A 27,108-nucleotide genomic window follows, 5' to 3' on the forward strand; every position below is an offset into this window, starting at 1 on the left:
TAATTTCATTGTATAAAAACAACAAATACGTTAAGTTTGTACCTGCCAATGATTGATGCGTGTTGTGTTTTCAGGAGTATAACTACACTCATTATCAATCAATAAAATATATTTTTAATCAACAAATTTGTGAGCAGGGTTGCTAACTGGAACATTTCTGTGTTTTTCATGATGTCCTATCTATCTATCTATCTATCTATCTATCTATCTATCTATCTATCTAGTGACTGACACACAAATAAACGTAGAGTCTTTAGAGCCGTCACGGACTGCGTGACTTCGCCACTTCATGTGGATTTTCTTTTTTCTTTTAGCGACTAATAATATTTGACTAATGGTTAGGGGGAATCCCTACTTAATGTATAATGCATTATAAAAGTAGTTTTACTGCATTAATTATACCTTGTAATGCATTGTATGGTCTCATGAATTATTGTAACCAGTTATAGTACATTATAATAATTATCTATTCATTTATTGTTATATATTTAGAAAATATAATGCATTAAAACATACAACAAAAAACTTCAAATATTGTAATGCATTTTAACTGGTTACATATATGAAAACATATAATGCATTGCACCACATTATAAATACCTTTATAATGTATTATATACAAAAATAATTTAAGCATTACCAAATGTTCTTCAAAAGCCAAGTGTATTATATTTAATGCTCATATTTTTCATAGATTTCTCTAAAAAAAGGATGTAAAATCAATTTGCTTTAATTCAATAAATGTTCATCTTGAAATATGACTATCAATATGAAAGTTACTCTTATGTTAATAAAGGAAAATCCTTAAAGATTTCAGAGCAAAAAAACACATGTACCACAACCTGAAATGGGATGATTTTACAATTTTACTAAAAAAAATTTGATGTGCTTAAAAGGTATGAATTATCAATGAGATGCAGAAGGCAAGTTGTACAGCAGTTTTCAATCCCAGTCCTCAAGCAATTTGTCAAATATCATACAATAGGCTTTATAAGGTTAAATCAATCTCATCAGTCTTGTAAATGTGCTAAAACTTTGATTTTTCTTTGAATGATTTAGCTGTAACTGTGCTGAGATTTAGAGCCAGTGTGAAAATTCAAATCTAAAAATAGCTGCAAGCAGTGATTACCGGGGTTCAAGCTCTGTATAGCCTTTAAGGTGATATGCTTTTAGGGACAATGCCAACCTGGATGTATGGCTGACAGTAAAACACATCCAAAGTGGAGAATAGGCTCAAAGACACACACAAAGAAATTAAATGGTTAAAATATTATATGAATACTCTAAAAGCATGCTTACACACACACACAGACATAAATTCACACACATTTTGTTGCAGATATTGATATTTGAAATAAATGATAGGCCTTTTATTGTGGCCAGCCGAAGGCACACCTGTGCAATAATCATGCTGTCTAATCAGCATCTTGATATGCCACACCTGTGAGGTGGATGGAGTATCTCGGCTCACTAACACAGGTTTAGACAGATTTGTGAACAATATTTGAGAGAAATAGGCCTTTTGTGTACATAGAAGAAGTCTGAGATCTTTGAGTTCAGCTCATGAAAAATGGGGGCAAAAACAAAAGTGTTGCGTTTATAATTTTGTTCAGTATAATTTAAGGGTTCAGTAATAATTATGATGTTATCTTTTAATCTTTCTTTAGTGATTATTTTGCAGTGTAAGATTACATAAAGTATTCCAAATTCTAAGAATCAGCCGATACCGATCCAACACCAGCACTAGAATATCAATACTGTGTTTGTGGATCTAATAGTCACTCTTTTTTTTTAAACCCTTTGTTAAACACAATCCACTAAATACTCACTTCCTCACTAAAGAGAAAAACTAAATTTGAATAAAAATATATACGCTATGAAATTAAACTAGCTGACTGTATAATTTAGCAGCAGTTTATTCTGTTAACTATTTGTATTCTTACAAAATAAATTCATGAAAATAAGATAGAAATCATGAGAAAAAGAAAGGCTTCTAATAGTCTTTCTGTGTGCAAAACTTTGATCATGTGAAACGCTTCAGACAGAGCTGCACAAAGCTCTTATGCACCAGCAGGGTGCAGAATGATGTGCTTGAAGCAACATAAGTCACAGCGCGCTGCACTACACAAGGTACAAACCACAAAGAGAAGAGAAATGAGAGAGCAATGTACTCCAGCAAGATAAAGTCATTTTAAGCGAATCCCCAGACCTATATCAACACATCAAGTGTTATAATGGGAATATATCATCTTGGAGAGAGAGTTTCACCGTGCTGACTCATAACTGAGCGTGACGTGCTGCATGAATGCAGTATACAAAGCACAATTGCTTTTTTTTTTAAAAGCACGCGCTGACTGATGGCAGAACAAGCGCTGATATGAAAACACACACGTGCTGGAGTTTAGTGATCTCTCCACAGCGATTTCTGCTTGCATGAAAGTATCAAACAGCCAATGTGTGTTTTTTCACAAGCCATTTGTGCTGCTTGGGTAACCAAATCTGCCATGATCAAACTTTCACCGAGTTTCAATAATGGATCGATTGTGTTTGAGGAACAATGCTTGCTGAATTTGTGTTCGTTTGACGAAGTCTGAACATTAAGACATACGCATCTAAGATTATTCAATATACTCTGCTCCTTTTTATCATCACTTCATGTCCTGCTTCTGCTTATGGGATCAGATTCCCGCCTAAAGTATTGCAGTCACGGATAAAAAAATAACAAGCGTGAAAACAAAATTTAAAAACGCAAGTAAAAATATATTGCACAAGATTTAAAAACGAAAGCAAAATTTTTCAGAATAGCAAACAATGGTCACGGATAGAAAAATAATAAGCGTAAATCAAAAAATTAATAATGCATTTTTAAAAATAATAAGCATGAATCAAAACTTCAAACACGTTTAAAATCATATTGCACAAAATTGAAATATTAATGCAAAATTATCTGACTTGCGCACAAAATCATGTTTTCCTTGGTTATATTTCTCTGTTGTTTCTGCTCTCAGTCATTTTCTGCTCATATTTTTATTTTTTTGTGCGCTTATGCTGTTTTCCCTTCACTCTTGTTTCCACGTTCTGCGCTTGCTTTCCCAAATGTTGCGGTTAGAGTTTCATGTAAATCAGGGTAGATTTAAGCCTCATCATTGGTCCACTAGTTCTTGATTGACAGCTCCTCCTCAGCCAATCAGTGGAAGAGGGGCGGTGACGTCACTCCAGTGCTCCTCATTAGCTCCGATGTTCAGCGTTCACTTGTACAGGTGAAAATGAATAACTGTCAGCTATCATCTTTCCATACAGGACACCGTTATATGTGTCCGTCTGTCACTGCTGTACGTCTGCCTTATTGAACGTCACTTTATTGTATCGTCCCAAAGATGCACAAAAATAGCCTACTTTCACAGATTTTTAAATAAAATGTTCTCTCTGACCTGCCCAACTCAATCCATCTTTAAGAACCGGCTAAAAACACATCTCTTCCATCTTTATTTGACCCTCTAACTCTAGCACTCTCTATTCTAATTCTATTCTTAAAAAAAAATAAAAACTTGCCCCTTTTAGACTTGCGCTCTATTCATTTACTAACTGCTTGTTTTCTTTAAAAACAAATAAAAACTAACACTAGCTTGCTCTGTTCTATCTGTTTTATTTTTATTTATATTATATAATTTAAAAAAAAATCTATTGTCCTCATTTGTAAGTCGCTTTGGATAAAGGCATCTGCTAAATGACAATGTAAATAAGTCAGTGGATTACATGAAGGAAAATGATTCGTTCATCTAAAAGATTCGTTCAGCTAAATGATTCGTTCAGGAGCGTAACATCAGTGATGTGTTCAGTCAGAAGCAGCTGCTGGAGTTCAGTCTCGTGCTGAATATGATCATGTGTGTGTTTTTCAGGATCCCTCGACTCTCTTCATGAAGTGGAAAGAGGAGGAGAGCAGGAGCTGATGGCTGTTCATGAAGAAATCAGACGCCAGAGAGTATGTTACTCTTTCTGAAAGCTTTTGCCTTGTGTTTCTCTGTGAACTGAGAGTCCTGACATAGACAGCAGTGTTTACAGCTTCAAACAACATGTTTAAGAAAATTGTAAATATTGTAGATGATCAATGATACACAAACTAAAAGTGATCAGTTTACTTACATTTGCCTTTTTTTAAATTTTTTTATGTGGCCATAAAACTTGTTAGGAGGCCTGCAAATCGATATTCGCTGGTAAATTGACAAGACTTCATTCTGCATGAAATTCTCTATTAAGAATTGTTTTACGAAATTGTAAAAAAAAAAATCTAAACTCTCTTTAGTTATATCTGAAATGAATTAAGAGTCAACTAACCTTTTAATATCTTTTCTTTAGCCTGAGCTTCACGAAGCAGATAATCTGAGGAGGGTACAAACTGATCTTGTGAAAATGTGATACGCTTCTATGAATTTTTGTTCATGGAAAATCAACAGATCAAAAGGGTATTAAAACAAAATTCTGACTTTACAAAACATTAAACATTACTCAAGGCCTGCACTCTAAAAATCTCTTTATTTTAGCAGGAGATATATAAAAACAAATGAAAACGTATTAGCTTGCTGCCTTCGTCACTGTGACAAGATCTCAGTAACTTAATTATTATATTAAATAAAGACTAACAGGTGGTAGTAATTAGATTTCTAAGTTCAATGGGAACAATAACACATCAGGGAAAACATGCCATTCATACACATTGCAACTCCACAATCGTGAGATTGAACAATAATGAAAATGCAAGGAAAAATAAGAAATATAAAAGCATAATCAAAATAATAAATGATAAAATTAAAAACAATCAAATGATAAATCATGTAAATGACTAATGATTATGATTATAAATTATTATAAATTAATAAAACAAGAAAATCAAAACACAAGTTGAAGATCTTAGATGCTTCGGTGGATAGATCACTGCTGTTGTTCCATGAGCGCCACCTGCTGTCAAAGAGTGAATCTGCAAATGATCAGATTTTGATTAAGTTTACCAAGACAAACTATTTTTTTCAGTGGATTAATTTTGCATGGATTAATTGTTCTCCTTCAGAGTAGCAATGTGCACTAACAACGTAAATAAAGTCCATTTTGATTCCTCAAGGACTTGTGAAATGTCCAGGAACATGATCACTGATAAGAGTGTGAACCCTGCTGAAGTATCATGGTTCAGCAGTTTCTCTTGTAGCTGATTCTCATGACAGTTGAATTTCTGGCTTTAACTCAGTGTCTCAATGATTGGGAATATTTCAGCGCATACAGAGAGCAGTTTAGTGTCTGTTTCTGCTTACTGTAGTTTAATATTTATTCAGCTGAGACGGCAAGTTTACTGTCATTGTGGGTCATGATCAGCACATGATCATAAAAGCTGGGTAATTAATTCAGAACTTTTTGTTTTATGCTTTCAGAAGACGAGACCACTGCCACGAAACTGGGATGCTGCCACGGATTGGGAAATTATATGCATTTCATTTCATTTCTTTTCTTTTAATCAGAAGGTTTTTTTTGTTTCTTTTTTTTTTTTTTGCATGTTCGTAGTTCACTCTTCTTGGTTCATGTGACGGTTCTTTTTGATTGATATGTTTGTCATTTTGTGATTATGTTGATTAAATGCACTGTTCTCTGTATGTTTGTACAGTTCTTTGGTGTTCAGTGAATGATTGTTATAAGCTGGAGACGGAGTGTTTAAGCTCCTGTTCTCTCCTCATTAAACTGTCCTGACTAATTATAAAAACATCATCACTATAATAACTGAACATTTATCATCAACGTTCAGCAAATATGCTCTGCTTCTGTTACAGACACTCAATCACTGTATAATACTGAATTACTGCAGTATGTGAGGAATCAGGATCAATCACACATCAGTATCTGTGGAAAGTCAGCATCACTTCTCTGAAGAGAAAACAAAGTCATAATTGATCTGTAATACATTTCCATAATTTAAAATTCAAATAACAGGAGAGTGTTGCCTGTAATTACAAGATTTGTGAGGAGAAATAATCATAAACTATTACACTGTAAAAAGTGATAAGTCTTAACTTAAAAAAAATTGAGGAAACCCGTTGCCTTAAAATGATTAAGTACATAATAATTAAAAAAAAAAAAAAAGTTAAGTGAACTTGACAATTCAATTAACTTATTTTTTTAATTATCATTTACTTAATTTTAAGACAACGGGTTTCCTAAATTTTTTTAAGTTAAGTCAACTTATCACTTTTTACAGTGTAGATGTTTGAGCTGAGTTCTGACCAGCGTTTCCAGAGTCACTGAATCATTTTGTGAAGCAGTTGATTCAAAGTTTAGAAAAGATTAGTTTCTCCCGTTAAGATTTCTGAAGGAATATTGCTGGCAAAACGGTGCAATGAGAGCACAGTTAAACACTCGTGTGATGTCTGGTTCATTCATACTCTGGTTAGAGACGCTCCTGTGCAGAAAATCCACAACTGAGCCTCACAGAAGTGATCAACCCCGCACTTGTATGGATAGCTATGCGTACATGCGCATGTGTACATAGCATGGAGACCGTGTTTAAATATGAGCTAGGTGTTGCTGCGGGGTATTAGTGAGAGAGTGTATGTATGGTTGGTTGTGCTGTTGCATGTGATATTAAAAAGAAAATCATCTGATTCACATCGTACTGCCTTGTGTTCATTTCGTCAGTTGAAGAACACTGTGTGTCACACATGAGCAAGCACGGAAACTGTTAGCCACAACCACCCCCACCCACACACACACACACACACACACACACACACACACACACACACACACACACACACACACACACACACACACACACACACACCACACACACACACACACACACACACACACACACACACACACCCACACACACACACACACACACACACACACACACACCCACACACACACACACACACACACACACACACACACACACACACACACACACACACACACACACACACACACACACACACACACACACACACACACACACACACACACACACACACACACACACACACACACACACACACACACACACACACACACACACACACACACACACACACACACACACACACACACTCACTCACACACACACACACACACACACACACACACACACACACACACACACACACACACACACACACACACCCACACACACACACACACACACACACACACACACACACACACTCACTCACACACACACACACACACACTCACACACACACACACACACTCACACACCCACACCCACACAACTTCCTCTCCGACTGTTATCTTAACTGCTACAGCAATGTTTATTTTAAATTAATTTTAAATTCTACATTAAATTTGCACATACAAAATGAGTTGCAAAATTTATATTAAAGAGATGGACGGAACAAGAGCAGTATGTGTGGATTCAGAGGAACTGAAGAACATGACTCTTAAAGAGTTCAGAAGGAGATTCTGTGCCGAAGAACGTGAGTCAAAGACTTTAGTGTTCACTTTCTGTCATGAATGTTTGTGTTATTAATTGAAAAACAATGTAATACGATTTTAGTAAAATAAATCTACAGTATATTTAGTCAGCTAAAATCTAATGGGTTTAGTTACAGTGTCATGCATTTATTAAGCATTTCTCTAAAATTTCCAAACTCATTAACATACACCCGGCGCCAGGTGCGTCACGGGTGTGTTTTGCTAGTTTGAGCCCCTAGTTTCACTTGCACCACAGTCTATGATTTGCACCATTTGTGCCCTCATGGGTTCAGGCGCATTGTTGGAGCGTTGCTATTTTCGGGCAACTGAAATAGACTAAAACTTGGTCTAAACTCAATGGCGCAGTATTTTTGTTGTTATTTAAAGAGCGTGTTAGTGATATGTGTCTATAGGCGGGTCCACAACGCACGCACACTCTGCTTATTACACACAAAGGGACGTGCACAAACATGCCAAATATTGAAAATTAAAGGATTACAATGTAAAAGATTATTATTGTGTAGGCTACATAAATATAAACATGTCATAACATGTTTCAGAATTAGGCTTCCTATTTGCTCGCGCGTGAGCAGCTCCGTCGGATTTGGACACGTCCTGAGTGCACCTGTGCCATGCGCTTTAGACTATGCGCTTAGATCATTGATTAATGATATAATTCATCTAATGATGTAATTAATTAATTAATTTATTAAAATACGGCCCTTAGTGTTAGAAGGTCATGTTTTTTTTTAAATTAAAATAAAACAAGTAGATAGAATAGAATTAGAATAGAGTGTTCTAGAGTTAGAGAGAGGGTCAAATAAAGATGGAAGAGATGTGTTTTTAGCCGTTTCTTGAAGATGTTTAAAGACTCTGCTCGGATGGAGTTGGGCAGGTCATTCCACCAGGAGGGAACAAATAAATGTTTGCAATTTATCCTTACAGAAAATCAACTGTTATTTTACTACAGTGACCATATTTTAACCATTATATTTGTAGTAAAATTATTTACAGGAAACCCTCTTGACACATCTTCACCTCTTAATAAGGTTGATACATTAATGTTTGCTGTTCTGTTGTTTTTCATAGAGGACCTCAGATTTATCTTCACAGGCAGACAACTGGAGGATGATCGTACACTTGGTTCTTATGACATAAATGACTGCTCTACTATTTATGCAGTTATCCGTGTATGTGGAGGAGGTATGTAACAAGAGTGTTTAAAAGATAATAGCCTTAAAACTAAACCTTCATGTTGTCACACAAATCAATTGCTTGTTTTCACTAGAAGTGCCTTTATATCTGGAACAGTTCAGTAAATTCTGCTCTTGATCTAAAATGTATATATATATATATTACTTGTCAAAAGTTTGGGATCAGTAAGGTTTTTTAATGTTTTTTTATTAAGAAGTTTCTTATATGCTCATCAGGCTGCATTTATTTGATCAATAATACAGAAAAAAACTTACATTTTGTAAAATATTATTCCAATTTAAAATAACAGCTTTCTATTTTAATGTACTTTTAAAAGTGTAATTTATTTCTGTGATCAAAGCTGAATTTTCAGCATCATACAGTCTTCAGAGTCACACGATCCTTCAGAAATCATTTTAATGCTGATTTATTATGAGTGTTGGAATAAGTTTTAATATGCAGTGTTCAATATTAAGTCTTAATATTTCTTTATAACCTGTGATATTTTTATAACCCTTTTTTCAGGATTCTTTGATGAATACAAAGTTTAAAAGAACAGCATTAATTTAAAATAGAAAAATAGAAATTTAGACTTTTTAAAATAGAAAATTTGGCTTTGCACCACAGAATAAATCTGTTACAGAATAAAAGCACACATTAATTATTGATCCTTCATACAATTCATGTTAAACGTACAGATGGAGTATTTCAAGGCAAATATCATTCATCTTCTGACAGATCTTTTGTTGTTGTTTCACATCATCTCTCACAGCCCCACCAGCTGAAGATGAAGGAGGAGGAATGTCCAGGACTGCATCTATGGAAAGAATAGCTGATATGCAGCAGACTGAGCCACAATCCACTAGATAATGTTGCATGATGTAGTTCAGTGCATTTCAGTGCAGCCTCATTTAAATCCACATACTGTACATATATTCATATACTGTGGGCTGATCAGTGGAATATCATTCAAATTTACTACCATAAAATACACTATCATATATTATCTTCTGATTTTAGCCTCTTAAAGTAAAATATTTCATGACACGAGTGAATTTATAATGGACAATTACCTTGTGCAGATATGAAAAATAGGAAATAATAGGTCATAATGAATGACTCAACTGTACCAAAAACAAGTCTAGCTGAACTTAAAAAGTCAACCGTTAACAGGTAACTACCCTTCAGTGCAGCGTCCATAAAGTACTCAGTTTCGCTCTGTCTCAGGAATCTCAGATCTCAGCGATGACTCAAACCTCTGTTACTAGAGTTTCTCATGTTAATGCCTCTAAGATGAATCACTTCTAGTGCTCTGTATTTGTAAGTCACTTTGAATAAAAGCGTCTGCTAAACGAATATATTTACATTTACATTTATGCATTTAGCAGACGCTTTTATCCAAAGCGACTTACATTGCATTCAAGTTACAGTTTATACATTTTATCAGCTCTTGCTTTCCCTGGGAATCGAACCCATGATCTTGGCGTTGCTAGCGCCATGCTCTACTATTTGAGCTACAGGAAAGCTCAAATAGTAGTAAATGTAAATTTAGTGCAGAATATATTCCAGCAGTAAAGAATTTGGTTACACTTTAGACTTTCTACTAACTAGGAGTAACTTCCCAACTACATGTCAACTAACTCATCAGAGTATTAGTAGACTGTTAGGGTTAGGGTTATCATTCAGGGAACAGATTTGATCGTCTGATGTTTTTAAATGTCACAACTTGTTTTCTTTAGCAGTGCAGTTATATTTGGGACATCTGAGTGTCTGTGAATACTGCGAGTACTGAAATTATATTGCAAAACATTGTATTATTTTTTGGTAAATTATTATTTTTTGGTCTAATGGTAATTGTTGGTGCGGAGAGTGAATGTCAAGCGCTCTCTTCCACCCTCAATACCACGACTGAGGTAAGACCCCTGACAAGAACTAAACGTACTACTAAACGTACGTACTGTCTGTGTGTGTGTGTGTGTGTGTGTGTGTGTGTGTGTGTGTGTGTGTGTGTGTGTGTGTGTGTGTGTGTGTGTGTGTGTGTGTGTGTGTGTGTGTGTGTGTGTGTGTGTGTGTGTGTGTGTGTGTGTGTGTGTGTGCGCGCTCTTGGATAGTGAAATGCAGAGCACAAATTCAGCAAATCTGGGGACACCATACTCTTCATTACTTTTACATACTTTTCTTTCCGTTATTTTGTCATTTTTATGCAATTACACATTATGGCTGAACTATATTTTAGGATTTTAAGTCTCAGAATCAGACTTATTTTTTTATATGTGATTGTAACACAGTTCGTAGATCGGGAAGAAGGAGGCGGGAACCGGCGAACATTTAAACACTTTAATAATAAAATAACCAAACATAAAAGTAAAGCGGCAGCCCCTCACGGACCACTGCCGCACACAAAACACAAATAAAAGTCCAGGCCTGGTCCTCTCTCGTCTTCCACTGTCGTCACTCCTCCTTTTATCCTTCCAGAGCTCCTCCGTGGGACTCGAGACCGGCGAGTGACGCAGGTGTCGCTCATTAGCATTAACTCCACCGGCCTCGCTCCGTTCCCACGGCTCTCGGCCCCGCCCCACTCGCCACAGTGATTTTATACAATTTTATGCCTCGAATGATCTCATAGTTTACTACATATACTATTACAACTTGCCTTCTGCGGAACATATGCTATGTACTTTAACAAGGAGATATTTTCACATTCTTTCACATTTTGTTTGTGATGAAAATGTCACGGTTTGTATAAATTATCCCTGTCATTACTCTGTATAACAACCAGGGGCGTAAATTTCATCTGACAGTAGGGGGGGACAATAAACATAACATTTCTCAAGAGCAATTTTTGAAGGGGACACAAATAATACAGCCAAAATTGTACTTGTAAGGATAGATATGTGTACATAGCATGGACTGTGTTTAAATATGAGTTAATGGTTCACCACGCGGTCATATTATAATTATTATTTTGCGTCATCTATAGTATTTTAGATTTTGTCTGAAACCTAGTACATCTCTTTCGCATTAATTCAACCGCATTAAACCCACTGATCTGCCACTTAACATCATAGTGAACGAAACCCAACACATAGGTCTACAATATTAGCCTAATATCAGTTCACACACAGGCTTATCGCCGTGTTAGTTGTAGTGGGTGACAAGCTACGGTATTAAGCTTGTTAACCTTATAATCGCTCATAGAAAATACATCAGATGTCATAATTTTTTTATCATGACTAATTTATTAATGATCCAGCATCATCTGTATTAAAGAGAAAGAATCATTTCACTCGATGTTTAAAGAGAATAAAATAGCCTTGACAGCCTAAGTTACTTACACATAACTGTTACTGAGGTACTTGCTCTCTCCCGCCGGTCTCGTGTGTGTGTGATGGTAAAAGAGGAAAGCAGGCAGTGGGCCAAACCACTGCGAGGCAAGGGAGGGGGCGGGAATCAAAACATTTCTGAATTTAAAATGTTTTTTTGTGTTTATTTTGTTTTACTACTCACACAATTATTTTAAGTATATGTCCATTATATTATTTTCAATACACAGAGTGGTTGTAATGATATTTTTAGGGGGGACAAGCCTCAGATAGGGGGGGTCCTGTCCCCCCCGTCCCCCCCGGGATTTACGCCTATGATAACAACTATAAATTAAGCTTGTACTGGACAAAGATTGATGTGAGCTGTTTTTTTGTACAACTATATCAATCAATAAAATGTATTTTTAATCAACAAATTTGTCAGCAGCGTTTCTAACTGGAACACTTTCTGTGTTTTTCATGATGTCCTATCTGTCTGTCTCACTCATCACATGGTCCATTTCAAAGACCATAAACTTTATTAGTAATGCCATTTATTCATTTAACGGATGTTTTTATCCAAAGCAGCTTATTGTGGGGTTTTGTGTTTTCCTGTGTCTCTGTAACTTAATACGCAAATATTGTACATAACTCTTATAGTGTACATAAATCTCTTACTAACATTTATGCAATCACATATGCATTTTTATCAACTTTTTTATATAATTTTTTTTATCAACTTTTCATTTCCTTGTCCTTTGATGCCTATAAACCGATTTCACGCAGCCGCCATTTCCGGCGCAATCTCTTGGGTATGTGTAGTTTCATATTTACTGAATTGTCCGCTTGGCCCTGTGAAAGCTGGGGTTACAAGACTGGCATTGATGTCAGAAAGGAGGTCTTTGATAAGAAAGCCCTTATTAGCATTACTTCAAGCAGTTTCAGAATGCCTGACTCTTTGGTGATTTCCTTGTCAGAGATGGAGCCTGTGTATGGGTTGCTTACAAAGCTAACTGTCCCAAAAGGTGTGACACCAATCAGGGATTTCAAAGTTGTGGTTCCCTTGTAATGAGAGTATGTCATGGTGTTCAGAACTTTTGAACTTGCTGTTTGAATATGGATCTCAGTGCAATCTAGCACAACACGTGTTTTGAAGCAGGGTGGCATTAGCTCATCAAAAGCTGCTCTACTTGGCCATAATGGTAGTGTACCAAGCGTGAAATAAAGGTTAGCCCAAGTTATACATATCCTGCTGACCGTGGCCTTTGAGATATTAAACCTTACTGCTAAATCTGTGGAAAGAAGCCCCTGCCTCATACGGCAGAGAAACAAGAAAAACTGGTCAAAGAGACAGATGTCTTGAGCCTGAAAGCCAGCAGTTACAATCCGTTCTGTTTTATTAAGTCTTTGCATTTGAGTCCATCTCACCAGAGACTGTGCTGTGGGTTGAAGAAACAGGTAGAGTGCTTTGAGGGTTTGATAATCTTTAAATCCGGTGTAAAACACAATCAGCTTGGGCTCACATTGGAATCTTTGTAGACAAAACTGCTGACTTCTTAAATTTTCATTTTCTTTTGTCAGACGAGCAATCTCCTTTCGTGCTGCATTCAGCTGCTCTTCCGTGGAAGGAGATGCTTCCAGGTAATCATGGTCTTGCAGTGCCCCAAAACCACTGTTAGATCTGTTTTTGGATAGAAGAGACATAAAGAAAAAATGTATGAAGAACAAAAATAAGTATCAAGGATGTCATTGTGTAGGTTTACACAAACTTTCATCAGTCTGAATAAATCCAATCCGATTTCAGATTCTGAAAGTTGTGTTTATATGAACCCTACATTTTTATCTGATTCACAGAGATCTTATAAAAGGTATCCAGTAAACATATTCATACCGGCACTGTGCATGTGAGCAAGGTATTTGAGCTATCAATCCCATTACGTTGCTACATCAATGCTATCAATGACAATAGCAACTAAATATTCGTTCAACTAATGTCTTATTTTCGTCGGAGAAAAACAATGTTTCATCAACGACGTTAACACTGGTTGTGACAAGTCCCGTTTTTTTTGTTTTGTTTTGTTTTTTTCTTCTTAAAATGAAAAGGAGCCTATAGTTACTAACATAAACCCGGCGTCAGGTGCATCACGGAGTTTTTGCTAGTTTCAGCCCGATGCTGTCATCATTTTCATATCCAGCGCCACGTTGTTTAAACAGCGAAAGCATTTGCACCACAGTCAGTAAATTTAGACCACATTATTAGATCACCTTATGACTTTATGAATACATGTAAATGACAGCTTAATTATTACATTTTTTTTAGCTTTTGTGTGCAAATATTTCAAGACCACACATATTATTATTTTGTCACTGGTGTTACCTTCTTGAGCAATATTAAAAGTTTTTATGAAATATTATTTCTCTGGGATTTTTTTCAGCACATGTAGTCAGAGTTACAGAAAAATAATGAAAATGCAAGAAATAAGTAGATTGTGTTTTATTTATTTAATGTGACAGACTAAAACAGTACAGTGACACAATGAATCACCGGTGATGTACACAAGGCCTGATATACTGATCTTCACTGTTACTCATAAGGAAAGTAACACAAGGGACAATTTTAATAAATGCACTTTACAAAATGTCTGCTGCAAGATATCAAACCACATGTTGTCAATCATGGTATACTCACTAAATTAATTAGTTTAAACCATTTGTATTATAGTTTTTTTTTTACAATTCAATAACAATAAATAGGTCACACCAGTGACATCAACTAAAAGCTTCATATGAAATCATGAGATAAATTAGAATATTTATCATAACTGAAAAGAAACAGTGGACTAAACATGGGCCTTTTTTCATAGATGTTTAGAAAATAGGACGGAGGAAGTCGAGTGATGTCATCAGTGTTTTTTTTTATTCCAAAATAAAAGACTTGTGTTAAGCGGTAACACCAGTGACACGACTCCAGGGGACCACTACTTTCATTATATATTTTATCATATTTGTTTGTCATTTATTTTTATTTTTTTATGCCATTTACATCATATATTTGATAGTCAAGTCAAGTCAAGTCACCTTTATTTATATAGCGCTTTTACAATACAGATTGTGTCAAAGCACTTAACAGTATCAAATTGGAGGATAGAGTGTCAGTAATGTATAATGATAAGATTAAACACTCAATTTTCAGTGAAAGGCATTTCATTATTGAATTCAGAGATGTCATTGTCTAGCTCAGTTTAGTTTAAATAGTATCTGTGCAATCAAATCGGTGATAATCGCTAGAAATTAAGTGTCCCCAGATAGTATAGACTTTTGTATTTTAAATGGTAGAAAATCCTGTTTTTGACCTCAAAATAAAGCATGTTCCCTCTGTACATGGCTGTGGGGACGAGCAGTTTTGTGGTGTTTGGAATTCTATATAATTATTTAAAAAAAAACAATAATGCCACATTGATGGCTCGGGAAGGTGTAATTGTTCAAATAACATTTTTTCATTTTAAAATATAAAAAAAATTGTAACCCTAATGTGTATTTCAATTGTAATATTTCTGTAAAGTCTAGGGACAGAAAAGTGGACGTTTCTAATGACTCTTCTAGAGTTCAAGGGTCAAATAAAGATGGAAGAGATGTGTTTTTAGCCGTTTCTTGAAGATGTTTAAAGACTCTGCTCGGATGGAGTTGGGCAGGTCATTCCACCAGGAGGGAACAAATAAATGTTTGCAATTTATCCTTACAAAAAATCAACTGTTTTTACTACAGTGACCATATTTTAACCATTACATTTGTAGTAAAATTATTTACAGAAAACCCTCGACACATCTTCACCTCTTAATAAGGTTGATACATTAATGTTTGTTGTTCTGTTGTTTTTCATAGAGGACCTCAGATTTATCTTCACAGGCAGACAACTAAATAGAAAATAGAAACCATTATTTTATATTGTAATAACATTTTGCAAGATTACTGTTTTTTTCTGTATTTTTGATCAAATAAATGCAGCCTTGATGAGCATAAGAGACTTCTTTAAAACCATTACAAGTCTTACTGATCCCAGACTTTTGAATGGTAGTGTGTGTATATATACCGGTATATATCTCTCTACTGGTCTTTTTTATGTTTTTATTCTTGTGTGTGTGTGTGTGGTTTTTGGGAGGATTTAATTAGTTGATTTGATTTTGTTTGTTTGGGGTGTTTGTTTACCTGTGACAATTCTGAGCTTTATCTGATCATTTGTTCAAAGACATAATAAGGTAACTTTATTAAATTTTGATTCTGACAGATCTTTTATTTTGTTGTAATCCATAAAAACATATTCATAAACACTTTGTGTGAAGACATAAATAGAGCCCAAGGGAAATAATAATAATAATAATTACTATTATTATTATTATTATTTTAATAATTATTATTTATTTTATTTTGGTGTGGTTGGCCAGTACAGGTGGATGGGTTATCAGTGTTGAAGTAGGCTACAGTGTACAGTAATTGAAATTTGCACATCCTTTTAGATCACAAGGTATTCTGCATAACCAAATTAGTAATTCAAGTGCATGTGGATACATTTCAGGGAAGGAGGGCTTTTATATTTTTGATGTTTGAGCCCAAAGTGTTTTATTGATTATTAATATAGATAGATAAACATAAAAGCATTAGGCTACGTTTTTGCTTGTCATCTTCAGTCAGTTGAAAGCTTGCATGAAAGTAATAATTAAAAACACAGTCTGTTTTCATGAAGGAGTGCGCCAAAAAAAAAAAGGAAACAAAAGCGCAGACTTGGTACCCCTCGCGTCTAATGGCATAATAAATCACTGTCGGCCTGCAGGAAACACATTTAACTGTAGACCGATATGTATAGATGTAAAAATGAAACTAACCACAGCGTCGTATTGATGTGCAAAACATAAACCCATCTGCAATGTAACATTTAAAAATCAGTTAGAATTAATTTTGTAAAAGTGCAAGCAGATTAAAAAGAAAGATTTATCAGAGGGTCAATGTCAGAGGAGGTGTGTATAACCTAACAACAGCGTTTTAATGATTTAAAGCATCTGTTTATCTGTTTGTAGCATCTGTTATACATATATATATATAACTTATGCTTGCTGCTTGATTTTTTTTCAGCAAACTTTGAAAAGTCAAAGTTTTTTTTGTTTGTTTGTTTTTTTAATAGTCACGACTAAGGTTTGTGTCTATTGTGTGAAATATGTATAGCCTGGTCTCCCCTGGAGGAGTGGATGCCGAGCTGCCAGATCCTTCATATTGATATTAATTATATTATTATATTATTTCTTGTTTGACTAGAGCAGTGCAGCAAGAGTGAAATGTGTAAGCTTAGGCTTTACATGCCGAGATCTATTTCTTCCCTAAAGGTCACAGAGCCATGTCAGGAGGTCAGGATGACCTTCCATCTACGAGAGCAACAGTATCTGAGACTTACATGTGTGTTTAAGAGATATTAAAGAATTCTGCTTTATTCTGTACTTCTACTCTCTAAGATGATGACTGCATAGTGTGTGTGTGTGTGTAACGAGCCATACTGATAAAATTCCAGCTATAGGGCTAGGCGGCCCTGTATGTGGAAACTGTCTAAGTTTATCTAGGTTTTAGAACCAATCAGAATTTTGCTGACTGATGTAATGACGCAATTAGCATCCTCTGTTAGGGTATCATTACTGTTTTTTTCTGTAATGTAAGCAGAGCGGCCTACGAACTCGACTGAGAGTGCTGAAGCTGACATCTTCTTCAGTAAAGGTTCTTCATTTTGATCGAATCTCTGACTTTTGGTCTTCATTCAACACACCTGGTCGGGGGGTCTTTACTGTAAATTCCCCTGCAGTGCAATATAAATTGAAACTCTGATTATGACCAGAGTAAAAGATCTTTAATAATTGATCCTTCATACAATTAGGACCGATTTGAAGCAAAATATAATTTGACATATGATATCATGCTTTAGATGTTCTGTTTCACATCATCTCTCACAGACCCACTTCAGCCTGAGGATGAGTATTTCTAGGACTCATTTCAGCATAGTTACATTAGACTCACCCAGAATTCAAGAATGTCTTAAACATACTGCAGTATTAAATAATCCAGTGCATTATTGCTAGAACTTCCTCACATAATCCACAGACAATTATAAATGTATTAATAGTGTGATCAGTTAAAGTGTAATTTCATTGTAATTTACTTGTTCATAGTTTGTTTTAATATACAAATATACATATTCATATTTTAATATACATACGCAATGTTATAGCTCTCCTGGATGATCGTATACTTGGTTTTTATTACATAAGATTAAGAGGTACATGTAAAATTTGTATACTCCTGAACTTTGATTTGTGTACTCTTAAAATGGACCCTTACAATACCCTGAATTGAATCCAGACTCAATACAAGATAGAGCCCGATTTTAAAACGCCTTCTTGAAATAAAACACACAACATTTAAACGTACGAGAGAAGACTGCAGATCAGCAGATCAGACAAGACAAACACAGTGCTGCCATCTTGGAATGATAAGCCTATACACAGTATCGGTCTTTCTGAAACCGCATTAGGTTGGATTAGGAATACTTAAAGAATACTTAAAGAATAGGTGCCAAAGGGTGCAAATTAAGGGGTCTTTTTCTGATAGTCTCAGTATTGAATCTGGTGTGCCACAGGGGTCCATTTTGGGTCCCCTGTTATTTACACTATATATTAACAATCTTGGTGATAACCTATCAGATGCATGTATACATTTATATGCAGATGACACCATAATTTATTGTTTTGCATCCTCCATTGATAGTTGTATTTCAAAGTTGCAGGAAGCATTTGTAATAGTTCAGCGCAACCTCCTCTCTTTAAAACTAGTTCTGAACGATAAGAAAACAAAATGCATGGTCTTCTCTAGGAAACATAAGTGTGAATCTTCTCCACCACCTCTTTACACTCTGCAGGGTAAATCTGTAGAACTGGTCTCCTCCTACAGATACCTAGGCTTTGTGTTGGAGGAGGACTTATCATTCAAGTTACATGTTAAACAATTGCTATCTAAGTTAAGGCTACAGCTGGGGTTTTATTTTCGGAATAGTGCCTGTTTTTCACAGTCAGCTAAGAGAAAGTTGGTGGAAGCTACCTTGTTACCTGTCTTAGATTATGGAGATGTTTTTTACAGAAATACTACTAAGGCTCTTTTACAATCACTGGATTCTGTTTATCACTCTGCTCTAAGATTTATAACTCGTACAAATTATTATACTCATCACTGTGCACTGTACGAAATGGTTGGTTGGCCTTCACTTCACTTAAGAAGGTACAAGCATTGGCTTATACTTGTGTACAAGGCCATAGTTGGTCAGCTTCCTCTGTATATGATTAGTCTATTAACTGTCAATAGTCAAGGGTATAATCTGCGTTCGAGAAGATATATCCTTTTAGATGTTCCCTTAATGAAGACAGAGTTTGGAAAAACTGCTTTTATTTATAGTGCACCAACTGCTTGGAATGAGATTCAAAGTTCATTGAAACTTACTGTATTTATTTCAATCAATGAGTTTAAGTTATATCTCAACCAATCATTCAAAACTGTCTGCACCTGTTCTTAACTTTGAATTTTGCTTTATTGTTGTGTGTGTGAGTGTGTATGTGTGTGGTTGTGAGTGTGTGTGTCATCAGGGTTGTGATTATTGTTTTATGTACTTAATTTTACTTTGTTTGTTTTATTATGTTTACTGTGTGATGCTACCTTGGCCAGGGCTCACTTGTAAATGAGATATTTATCTCAATGTGATTTTCTTTCCTGGTTAAATAAAGGTATAATAAAATAATAAATACATTTAGACATTACAAATTCTATTTCTCAGATTTTGAGCCAGAAGTCCACACATGCTTGTTTTCTCTAAACTGCTCTTGTCAGTATAGAGAAAACAAACGTGTGAAAAAAAATGGAACATCATTGATTTCTGCGCCGAATTAAAAATCTACTATCATCATATTTTGTAATATCAATTATTACAATAATTCCCAAGCCTAATAAGGATAAACTTTGCATTGATAACTGGAGACCAATTACTATTATGAATAAGTGAATGCTCTAGTTTTTGCACAAAGATGAAAGAAAGGTCTGGAAGAGATAACTGAGGAAGAACAATCAGGGTTTATGAGTGAGAGACATATCAGTAATAATATTAGATTAATCTTAGATATTGATTACAATTGTTACTGATTCTTTTATCTGATTCGTAGACTTTTACAAAGCAATTGATACTGTAAGTCATGAGTTTATGTTTAGATGTACATTTTGGTTTTGGAGAATACTTTCAGAAAGCTGTTAGAACTGTTTACAATGGATGCAATAGTTCAGTCAAATTATCAGCGGGTACTAGTGGTAGATTTGAGATTAATCAACGTATATGTCACGTTCAGTTTGCCTTCTAGACAAAACTGAAGGGAAAATGCCCCAAGAACAAGCAGGAACTGAAGACGGTTGCAGTAGAGCATCACCAGGGATGAAACCCAGCGTCTGGTGATGTCTATGCGTTCCAGACTTCAGGCTGTAATTGACTGCAAAGGATTTGCAACCAAGTATTAAAAAGTGAAAGTTTGATTTATGATTTATTATTCTGTCCCATTACTTTTGGTCCCTTAACAAGTGGGAGGCACATATGCAAACTGTTGTAATTCCTACACTGTTCACCTGATTTGGATGTAAATACCCTCAAATTAAAGCTGACAGTCTGCAGTTAAAGCACATCTTGTTAGTTTCATTTGAAATCCATTGTGGTGGTGTATAGAGCCAAAAAAATTTCAGTGCACCAAAACGGCAAGTAAGTACAAAAAGTTTCCATATTAAGACAATTTGGCCTGCTCTTGAAAAATTTAGTTCATTGTTCCCCCAACTGTTAGATGAAATTTACGCTCATGAGTGAAGTACATTAAACAGTTTCGCTAGAAATAGGCTGAATCTCGTTAATATATGAAGCTACACCTGTTCTCTCTGAGACATTACAGTCAAGTCAAAATCCCAGATTTGAAATCAATACTAACGGGATCAAACAAGATATTTACTGGAGTCAATTAAATTCACTATTTTTCAGCTTATTTTGTCACAATTTCCATTTATCGAGTAGGATCTTAGTCTTTGTGTAAATTCGTTTGAGGCTGCTAACATAAACCTTTAATAAATTACCATTTTTAGTTGACAAAACTCGTAAAGAGAAATATCTACTCAAATTAAAGCTGACAGTCTGCAGTTAAAGCACATCTTGTTCGTTTCATTTGAAATCCATTCTGGTGGTGTATAGAGCCAAAAATGTTAGAATTGTGTCGATGTCCCAATATTTATGGACCTGACTGTATATCATTTATCTACCAACAACACAAAGTGATAGTTGTTTAATTATAAGTTAGGTTTATAGGTTCAGCAATCAGTTATTATTCATTTATCTTGCATCATCCACATAATATGTTATGTTTTGTTGGGGACAGAGGATGTCTTACATATTCAGATATTCAGAATTAGAATTAAATATTCAGCTGCAGCAAGCCCATCTGCCATCATATTGAGCAAAACCCAACACAATGCTGGAGCTACAATATTAAAAATCCTCAAAATCCACTTTTACAGTTTAGCTCCAACCCTGAACAAACACACCTGAACAAGCTAATCAAGGTCTCCAGGACCACTAGAAAGTTATTGGCAGGTGAGCTTGATCGAGGTTGGAGAAAAACTCTGCAGGAAAGTGGATCTCGAGGGCCAGAGTTGAGAACTGAGCTACGGTATTAAACAAGCTAGGTAACATTATAATCGCTTTTCTTTGTCACAACTAATTTATTAATGACTCAGCATCATCTGTATTAAAGAGATTAGAATCACTTCATCCAATGTTTAAAGTGAATAAAATAGCATTGAAAGCCTACTTTCGGCTACTGAAGAACTTTATTCTCTCCCATCAGACTTGTGTGTGTAGGTGAGGTAAAGTGGGAAAACATGAACCAAAGCACTGTGAAGCAAGGGTGGGGGACTCAAAACTTAAAAACACATTTATGTATGCATGTATGTATTTATTTGCCCTGTTTGTGTTTGTATTATTTTATTTTAAGTAGTATATATCATTATATTATTTACAATACACAGCATGGGTTTTAATGATATTGGGGGGTGGGGGCATTCAGATGGGTGGGGTCCTGACCCCCCAAACCCACCCGCAATTTCCACATATGGCTTCACCCACTTTTAACTGAGTTCTACAGAAATGTACCAATTTTATAATATTTACACTTAAGGGAAGTGTTATATGATGCATATTTTATTTCTCTTCATTGCAGAGAAGCACTCGCTGTATTACATTTACACTGGTTTGTCCAAACCTGTCAATCGGCCGGGCATCTATCAATTCACTGCTATGGGTCTGCTAGATGACAGACAGATTGACTATTACAATAGCAGAGAACAGAGAAATATTCCCAAACAGCTCTGGATAAAAGAGAAAATGCATGAGGATTACTGGGAAAAAGGCACCCAGTCCAGAAAGAGCAAAGAACTGTGGTTTAATATAAATATCGACATTCTGATGAAACGAATGGGACACAATGAATCAGGTGAGGAACATTCATAAAGTTTAACCTGCATATACATAAAAAAAAAAAAAAAAAAATATTGCTATCCTTTCACAAACATTTTGTTTTCTGTCCATTTCAGATGTTCATGTTCTTCAGTGGAGAACTGGTTGTGAAATTGAGAAGCAGGGAAATGAAGTGAGGTTTTCTAAAGGCATTAGTGAGTACAGCTATGATGGAGAAAACGTTCTGTCTTTTGATGATAAAGAGGCTCAATGGGTCGCCCCAGTTGAAGCAGCTCTACCAACCAAGAGAAAATGGAATAGTGTGCCCATCCTAAAGCAGTACACCAAAGGCTACCTGGAGAAAGTGTGTGTGGACTGGCTCAACAAATTCAGAGAATATGGAGATGAGGCGCTCATAAACGCCTGTGAGTAAATGTTTTTATTTTTATTTTATTTAACCTTTATTTAACCAGAAAAGACTCTCTGAGATTAAAAATCTCTTTCGCAGGAGTGTCCTGGCCAAAATGGGCAGCAATACATCAGTTACATCACAAAATATTACAACACAAACAAACTAGAGACACTTAAAAACAGTTACATATCATTGAGTCGATTTCCATTTGCCGAGTAACTGTTTTAAAATGATTCAGAGACAGCAAATTTTGCCATTTCATTGTGTTTGTATTTGTTGATGATCTGCAGTTGTCATTGAGAGAGAACCGACTGATAAACTGGTTAGGTTTCTATGAGTGAGAGACAGAGAGGAGGAGCGCTAAAATAAAACCCTGCCCTCTACTCAATATTCCGTTTCTGCTGGAAATACGTCACTACACTGAAATAAAGTCAGCAGCAATTTCCGGTTCACCCTGACTTTAAACCACTGGAGCCAGGTGGATTACTTTAATGATGTCTTACGCTTGTAAAAAAAATATATAATCACTATATGCATGTGTTCAGATAACTGTTGTTTTTATAATACAATTTATATAGAGTGCAAAGAGTATTTAAAAATGACTTTATGCTGTTTAATTTTCAGATACAGAAAAGTACTATAACCTGATGAAATGCTGGAGTTCCTGTAAAAGAAGGTACATGTAATGACATCTGATCACTCTTGTGTACAGTAGAGATTAAGTTTTTTTTTTTTTATGGAATAGTTCACCCAAAAATGAAAATTCTGTCAATAATTACCCACCCTTATGTCGTTCCAAACCCGTAAGACCTTCGAACCTTTGTGTTTCGACCATCTTCGAAACACAAATTAAGATATTTTTGATGAAATCTGAGAGCTTTCTGACCCTCCATAGACAGCAACACAACCATAATGTTCCCAGGTCCAGAAACATAGTAAATACATCGGTAAAACTGTCCATGTGACATCAGTGGTTCAACCTGAATTTTATGAAGCTACGAGAATACTTTTTGTGTGCAAAGAAAACAAAAATAACATAGTTCAACAATTATTCTCCCCCGAGTTTCATCTTCCACCATTTTGTAGAGTTCCCCCAAGTACATAATCAGCAATGTTTATGCTTAGGGGGAAGTATGAGGTGCTACGTAGGATTTAAATCAAACGTCGCTAATCAATACATACATAAAACACGTGCATATACACCTATAAATTACTCACATATACACATGTATACTATTAGATGTTCAAAATATGAAATACACGTGCACACTAATATGAAGTTAAGCTAATTAATTAGTAATGAATGCATATACACTTGTGAATAACTTGCATATACATACAAACTCAATGCGCGCACACACCCATAAAACATTCGCGCAAACATACAAAATAAAATTCACAAACATATGTGGATGTGCGTGAACTTTTCAGTGCAAACGGAAGGCATTTCAGTGTAAAAGGAAGCAGCGGAACATCTGGAGATGCCGGGACATTTTAAAACGCTTAGCATGGCTCAATGCATTAAAACAGTTTTGTTTTTAAAAGACCAAACTCATTAACAGAGTTGAGATACAGCATTTCACTACATCAGTATCACAGTTCTTCACAACCACCCATTTTTTTGTGTTTAATATTTTTGGGGTCTGTATTTTCGATGCATACAGTGCATCCGGAAAGTATTCACTTCACTTTTTCCACATTTTATGTTACAGCCTTATTCCAAAATGGATTAAATTCAATATTTTCCTCAAAATTCTACAAACGATACCCCATAATGACAATGTGAAAGAAGTTTGTTTGAAATCTTTGCAAATTTAAAAAAAAAAAAAAAAAAAAGACACGTACATAAATATTCACAGCCTTTGATAAATACTTTTGATAAATACCTTTGGCACCAATTACAGCCTCAAGTCTTTTTGAGCATGATGCTACAAGCTCGAACACCTATTTTTGGGCAGTTTCTCCCGTTCTTCTTTGCAGGACCTCAAGCTCCATCAGGCTGGATGGGGAGCATCGGTGCACAGCCATTTTCAGATCTCTCTAGAGTTGTTCAGTCGGGTTCAAGTCGGGGCTCTGGCTGGGTCACTCATGGACATGCACAGAGTTGTCCCGTAACCACTACTTTGTTATCTTGGCTGTGTGCTTAGGGTCGTTGTCCTGTTGGAAGATAAACCGTCGCCCCAGTCTGAGGTCCAGAGCGCTCTGAAGCAGGTTCTCATCAAGGATGCCTCTGATTGCTGCATTCATCTTTCCCTCGATCCTGAGTAGTCACCCAGCTCCTGCCACTGGAAAACATCCCCACAGAATGATGTTGCCACCACCATGCTTCACTGTAGGGATGGTGCCTGGTTTCCTCCAGACATGACGCTTTCCATTCGGGCCAAAGAGTTCAATCTTTGTTTCATCAGACCAGAGAATTTTGTTTCTCATGCTCCGAGAGTCCTTCAGGTGCCTTTTGGCAAACACCAGACAGGCCATCATGTGCCTTTTACTGAGGAGTGGCTTCCGTCTGGCCCCTCTACCATACAGGCCTGATTGGTGGAGTGCTGCAGAGATGGTTGTTCTTCTGGAAGGTTCTCCTCTCTCCACAGAGAAATGCTGGTGCTCTGTCAGAGTGACCATCAGGGTCTTGGTCACCTCCCTAACTAAGGCCGTTCTCCCCGATCACTCAGTTTGGCCGGGTGGCCCGCTCTAGGAAGAGTCCTGGTTGTTTCAAACTTCTTCCATTTAGGGATAATGGAGGCCACTGTGCTCATTGGGACCTTCAATGCTGCAGAATTATTTTTTTTGTATCCTTCCCCAGATCTGTGCCTCGATACAATCCTGTCTCTGAGGTCTACAGACAATTCCTTGGACTTCATGGCTTGGTTTGTGCGCAGACATGCACTGTTAACTGTGGGACCTTATATAGACAGGTGTGTGCCTGTCCAAATCATGTCCAATCAACTCAATTTACCACAGGTGGACTCCAATCAAGCAGAAACATCTCAAGGATGATCAGTGGAAACATGATGCACCTGAGCTTTTTTTTTTTTTTAATAAATTGCAAAGATTTCAAACAAATTTCTTTCACGTTGTCATTATAGGGTATTGTTTGTAGTATTTTGAGGAAAATAATTAATCCATTTTGTAATAAGGCTGTAACATAACAAAAAGTGAAGCACTGTGAATACTTTCCTGATGCAATGTAGATTATCTGATAGACACTACTGGAGATTCACTTTGACAATTCACTGTTTCTCCAACAGGAGGAGAATAAATAACGTAATCAAACAGACGATAAACACTATTAACAGCAAGGATTAAACACTGAACAAAATTATAAACGCAACACTTGTTTTTGCCCCCATTTTTCATGAGCTGAACTCAAAGATCTAAGACTTTTTCTATGCACACAAAAGGCCTATTTCTCTCAAATATTGTTCACAAATCTGTCTAAATCTGTGTTAGTGAGCACTTCTCCTTTGCCGAGATACTCCATCCACCTCACAGGTGTGGCATATCAAGATGCTGATTAGACAGCATGATTATTGCACAGGTGTGTCTTAGGCTGGCCACAATAAATAAGGGGGTCCAGGCCTGGGTGGGTCCGAAAACCAGTCAGTATCTGGTGTGACCACCATTTGCCTCACGCAGTGCAACACATCTCCTTCGCATAGAGTTGATCAGGTTGTTGATTGTGGCCTGTTGAATGTTGGTCCGCTCCTCTTCAATGGCTGTGCGAAGTTGCTGGATATTGGCAGGAACTGGAACACGCTGTCGTATACGCTGATCCAGAGCATCCCAAACATGCTCAATGGGTGACATGTCCGGTGAGTATGCTGGCCATGCAAGAACTGGGATGTTTTCAGCTTCCAGGAATTGTGTACAGATCCTTGCAACATGGGGCCGTGCATTATCATGCTGCAACATGAGGTGATGGTCGTGGGTGAATGGCACAACAATGGGCCTCAGGATCTCATCATGGTATCTCTGTGCATTCAAAATGCCATCAATAAAATGCACCAGTGTTCGTTGTCCATAACATACGCCTGCCCATACCATAACCCCACCGCCACCATGGGCCACTCGATCCACAACGTTGACATCAGCAAACCGCTCACCCACACGACGCCATACACGCTGTCTGCCATCTGCCCTGTACAGTGAAAACCGGGATTCATCCGTGA

General features: G+C 36.3%; 2 protein-coding genes across 2 annotated transcripts; both read left to right on the forward strand.

Annotated features, from left to right (window-relative positions):
• Positions 1-6,807: 6,807 nt before the first annotated feature.
• Positions 6,808-12,391, forward strand: LOC131534549 (uncharacterized). The gene is made up of 3 exons (XM_058767497.1): positions 6,808-7,475; positions 8,563-8,676; positions 9,440-12,391. The coding sequence occupies exons 1-3, from the start codon at positions 7,358-7,360 to the stop codon at positions 9,535-9,537; spliced, it is 330 nt and encodes a 109-aa protein (XP_058623480.1). The 5' UTR covers positions 6,808-7,357; the 3' UTR covers positions 9,538-12,391.
• Positions 10,515-25,207, forward strand: LOC131534978 (major histocompatibility complex class I-related gene protein-like). The gene is made up of 9 exons (XM_058768130.1): positions 10,515-10,580; positions 13,551-13,610; positions 13,824-13,837; positions 16,045-16,079; positions 22,292-22,564; positions 22,665-22,952; positions 23,564-23,615; positions 24,920-24,955; positions 25,087-25,207. Exons 1-9 carry the CDS (start codon positions 10,515-10,517, stop codon positions 25,205-25,207), a joined length of 945 nt encoding a protein of 314 aa, XP_058624113.1.
• Positions 25,208-27,108: the final 1,901 nt, after the last annotated feature.

This window comes from Onychostoma macrolepis, chromosome 25 (genome assembly GCF_012432095.1).
Source record: "Onychostoma macrolepis isolate SWU-2019 chromosome 25, ASM1243209v1, whole genome shotgun sequence".
Lineage (NCBI taxonomy): Eukaryota > Metazoa > Chordata > Actinopteri > Cypriniformes > Cyprinidae > Onychostoma > Onychostoma macrolepis.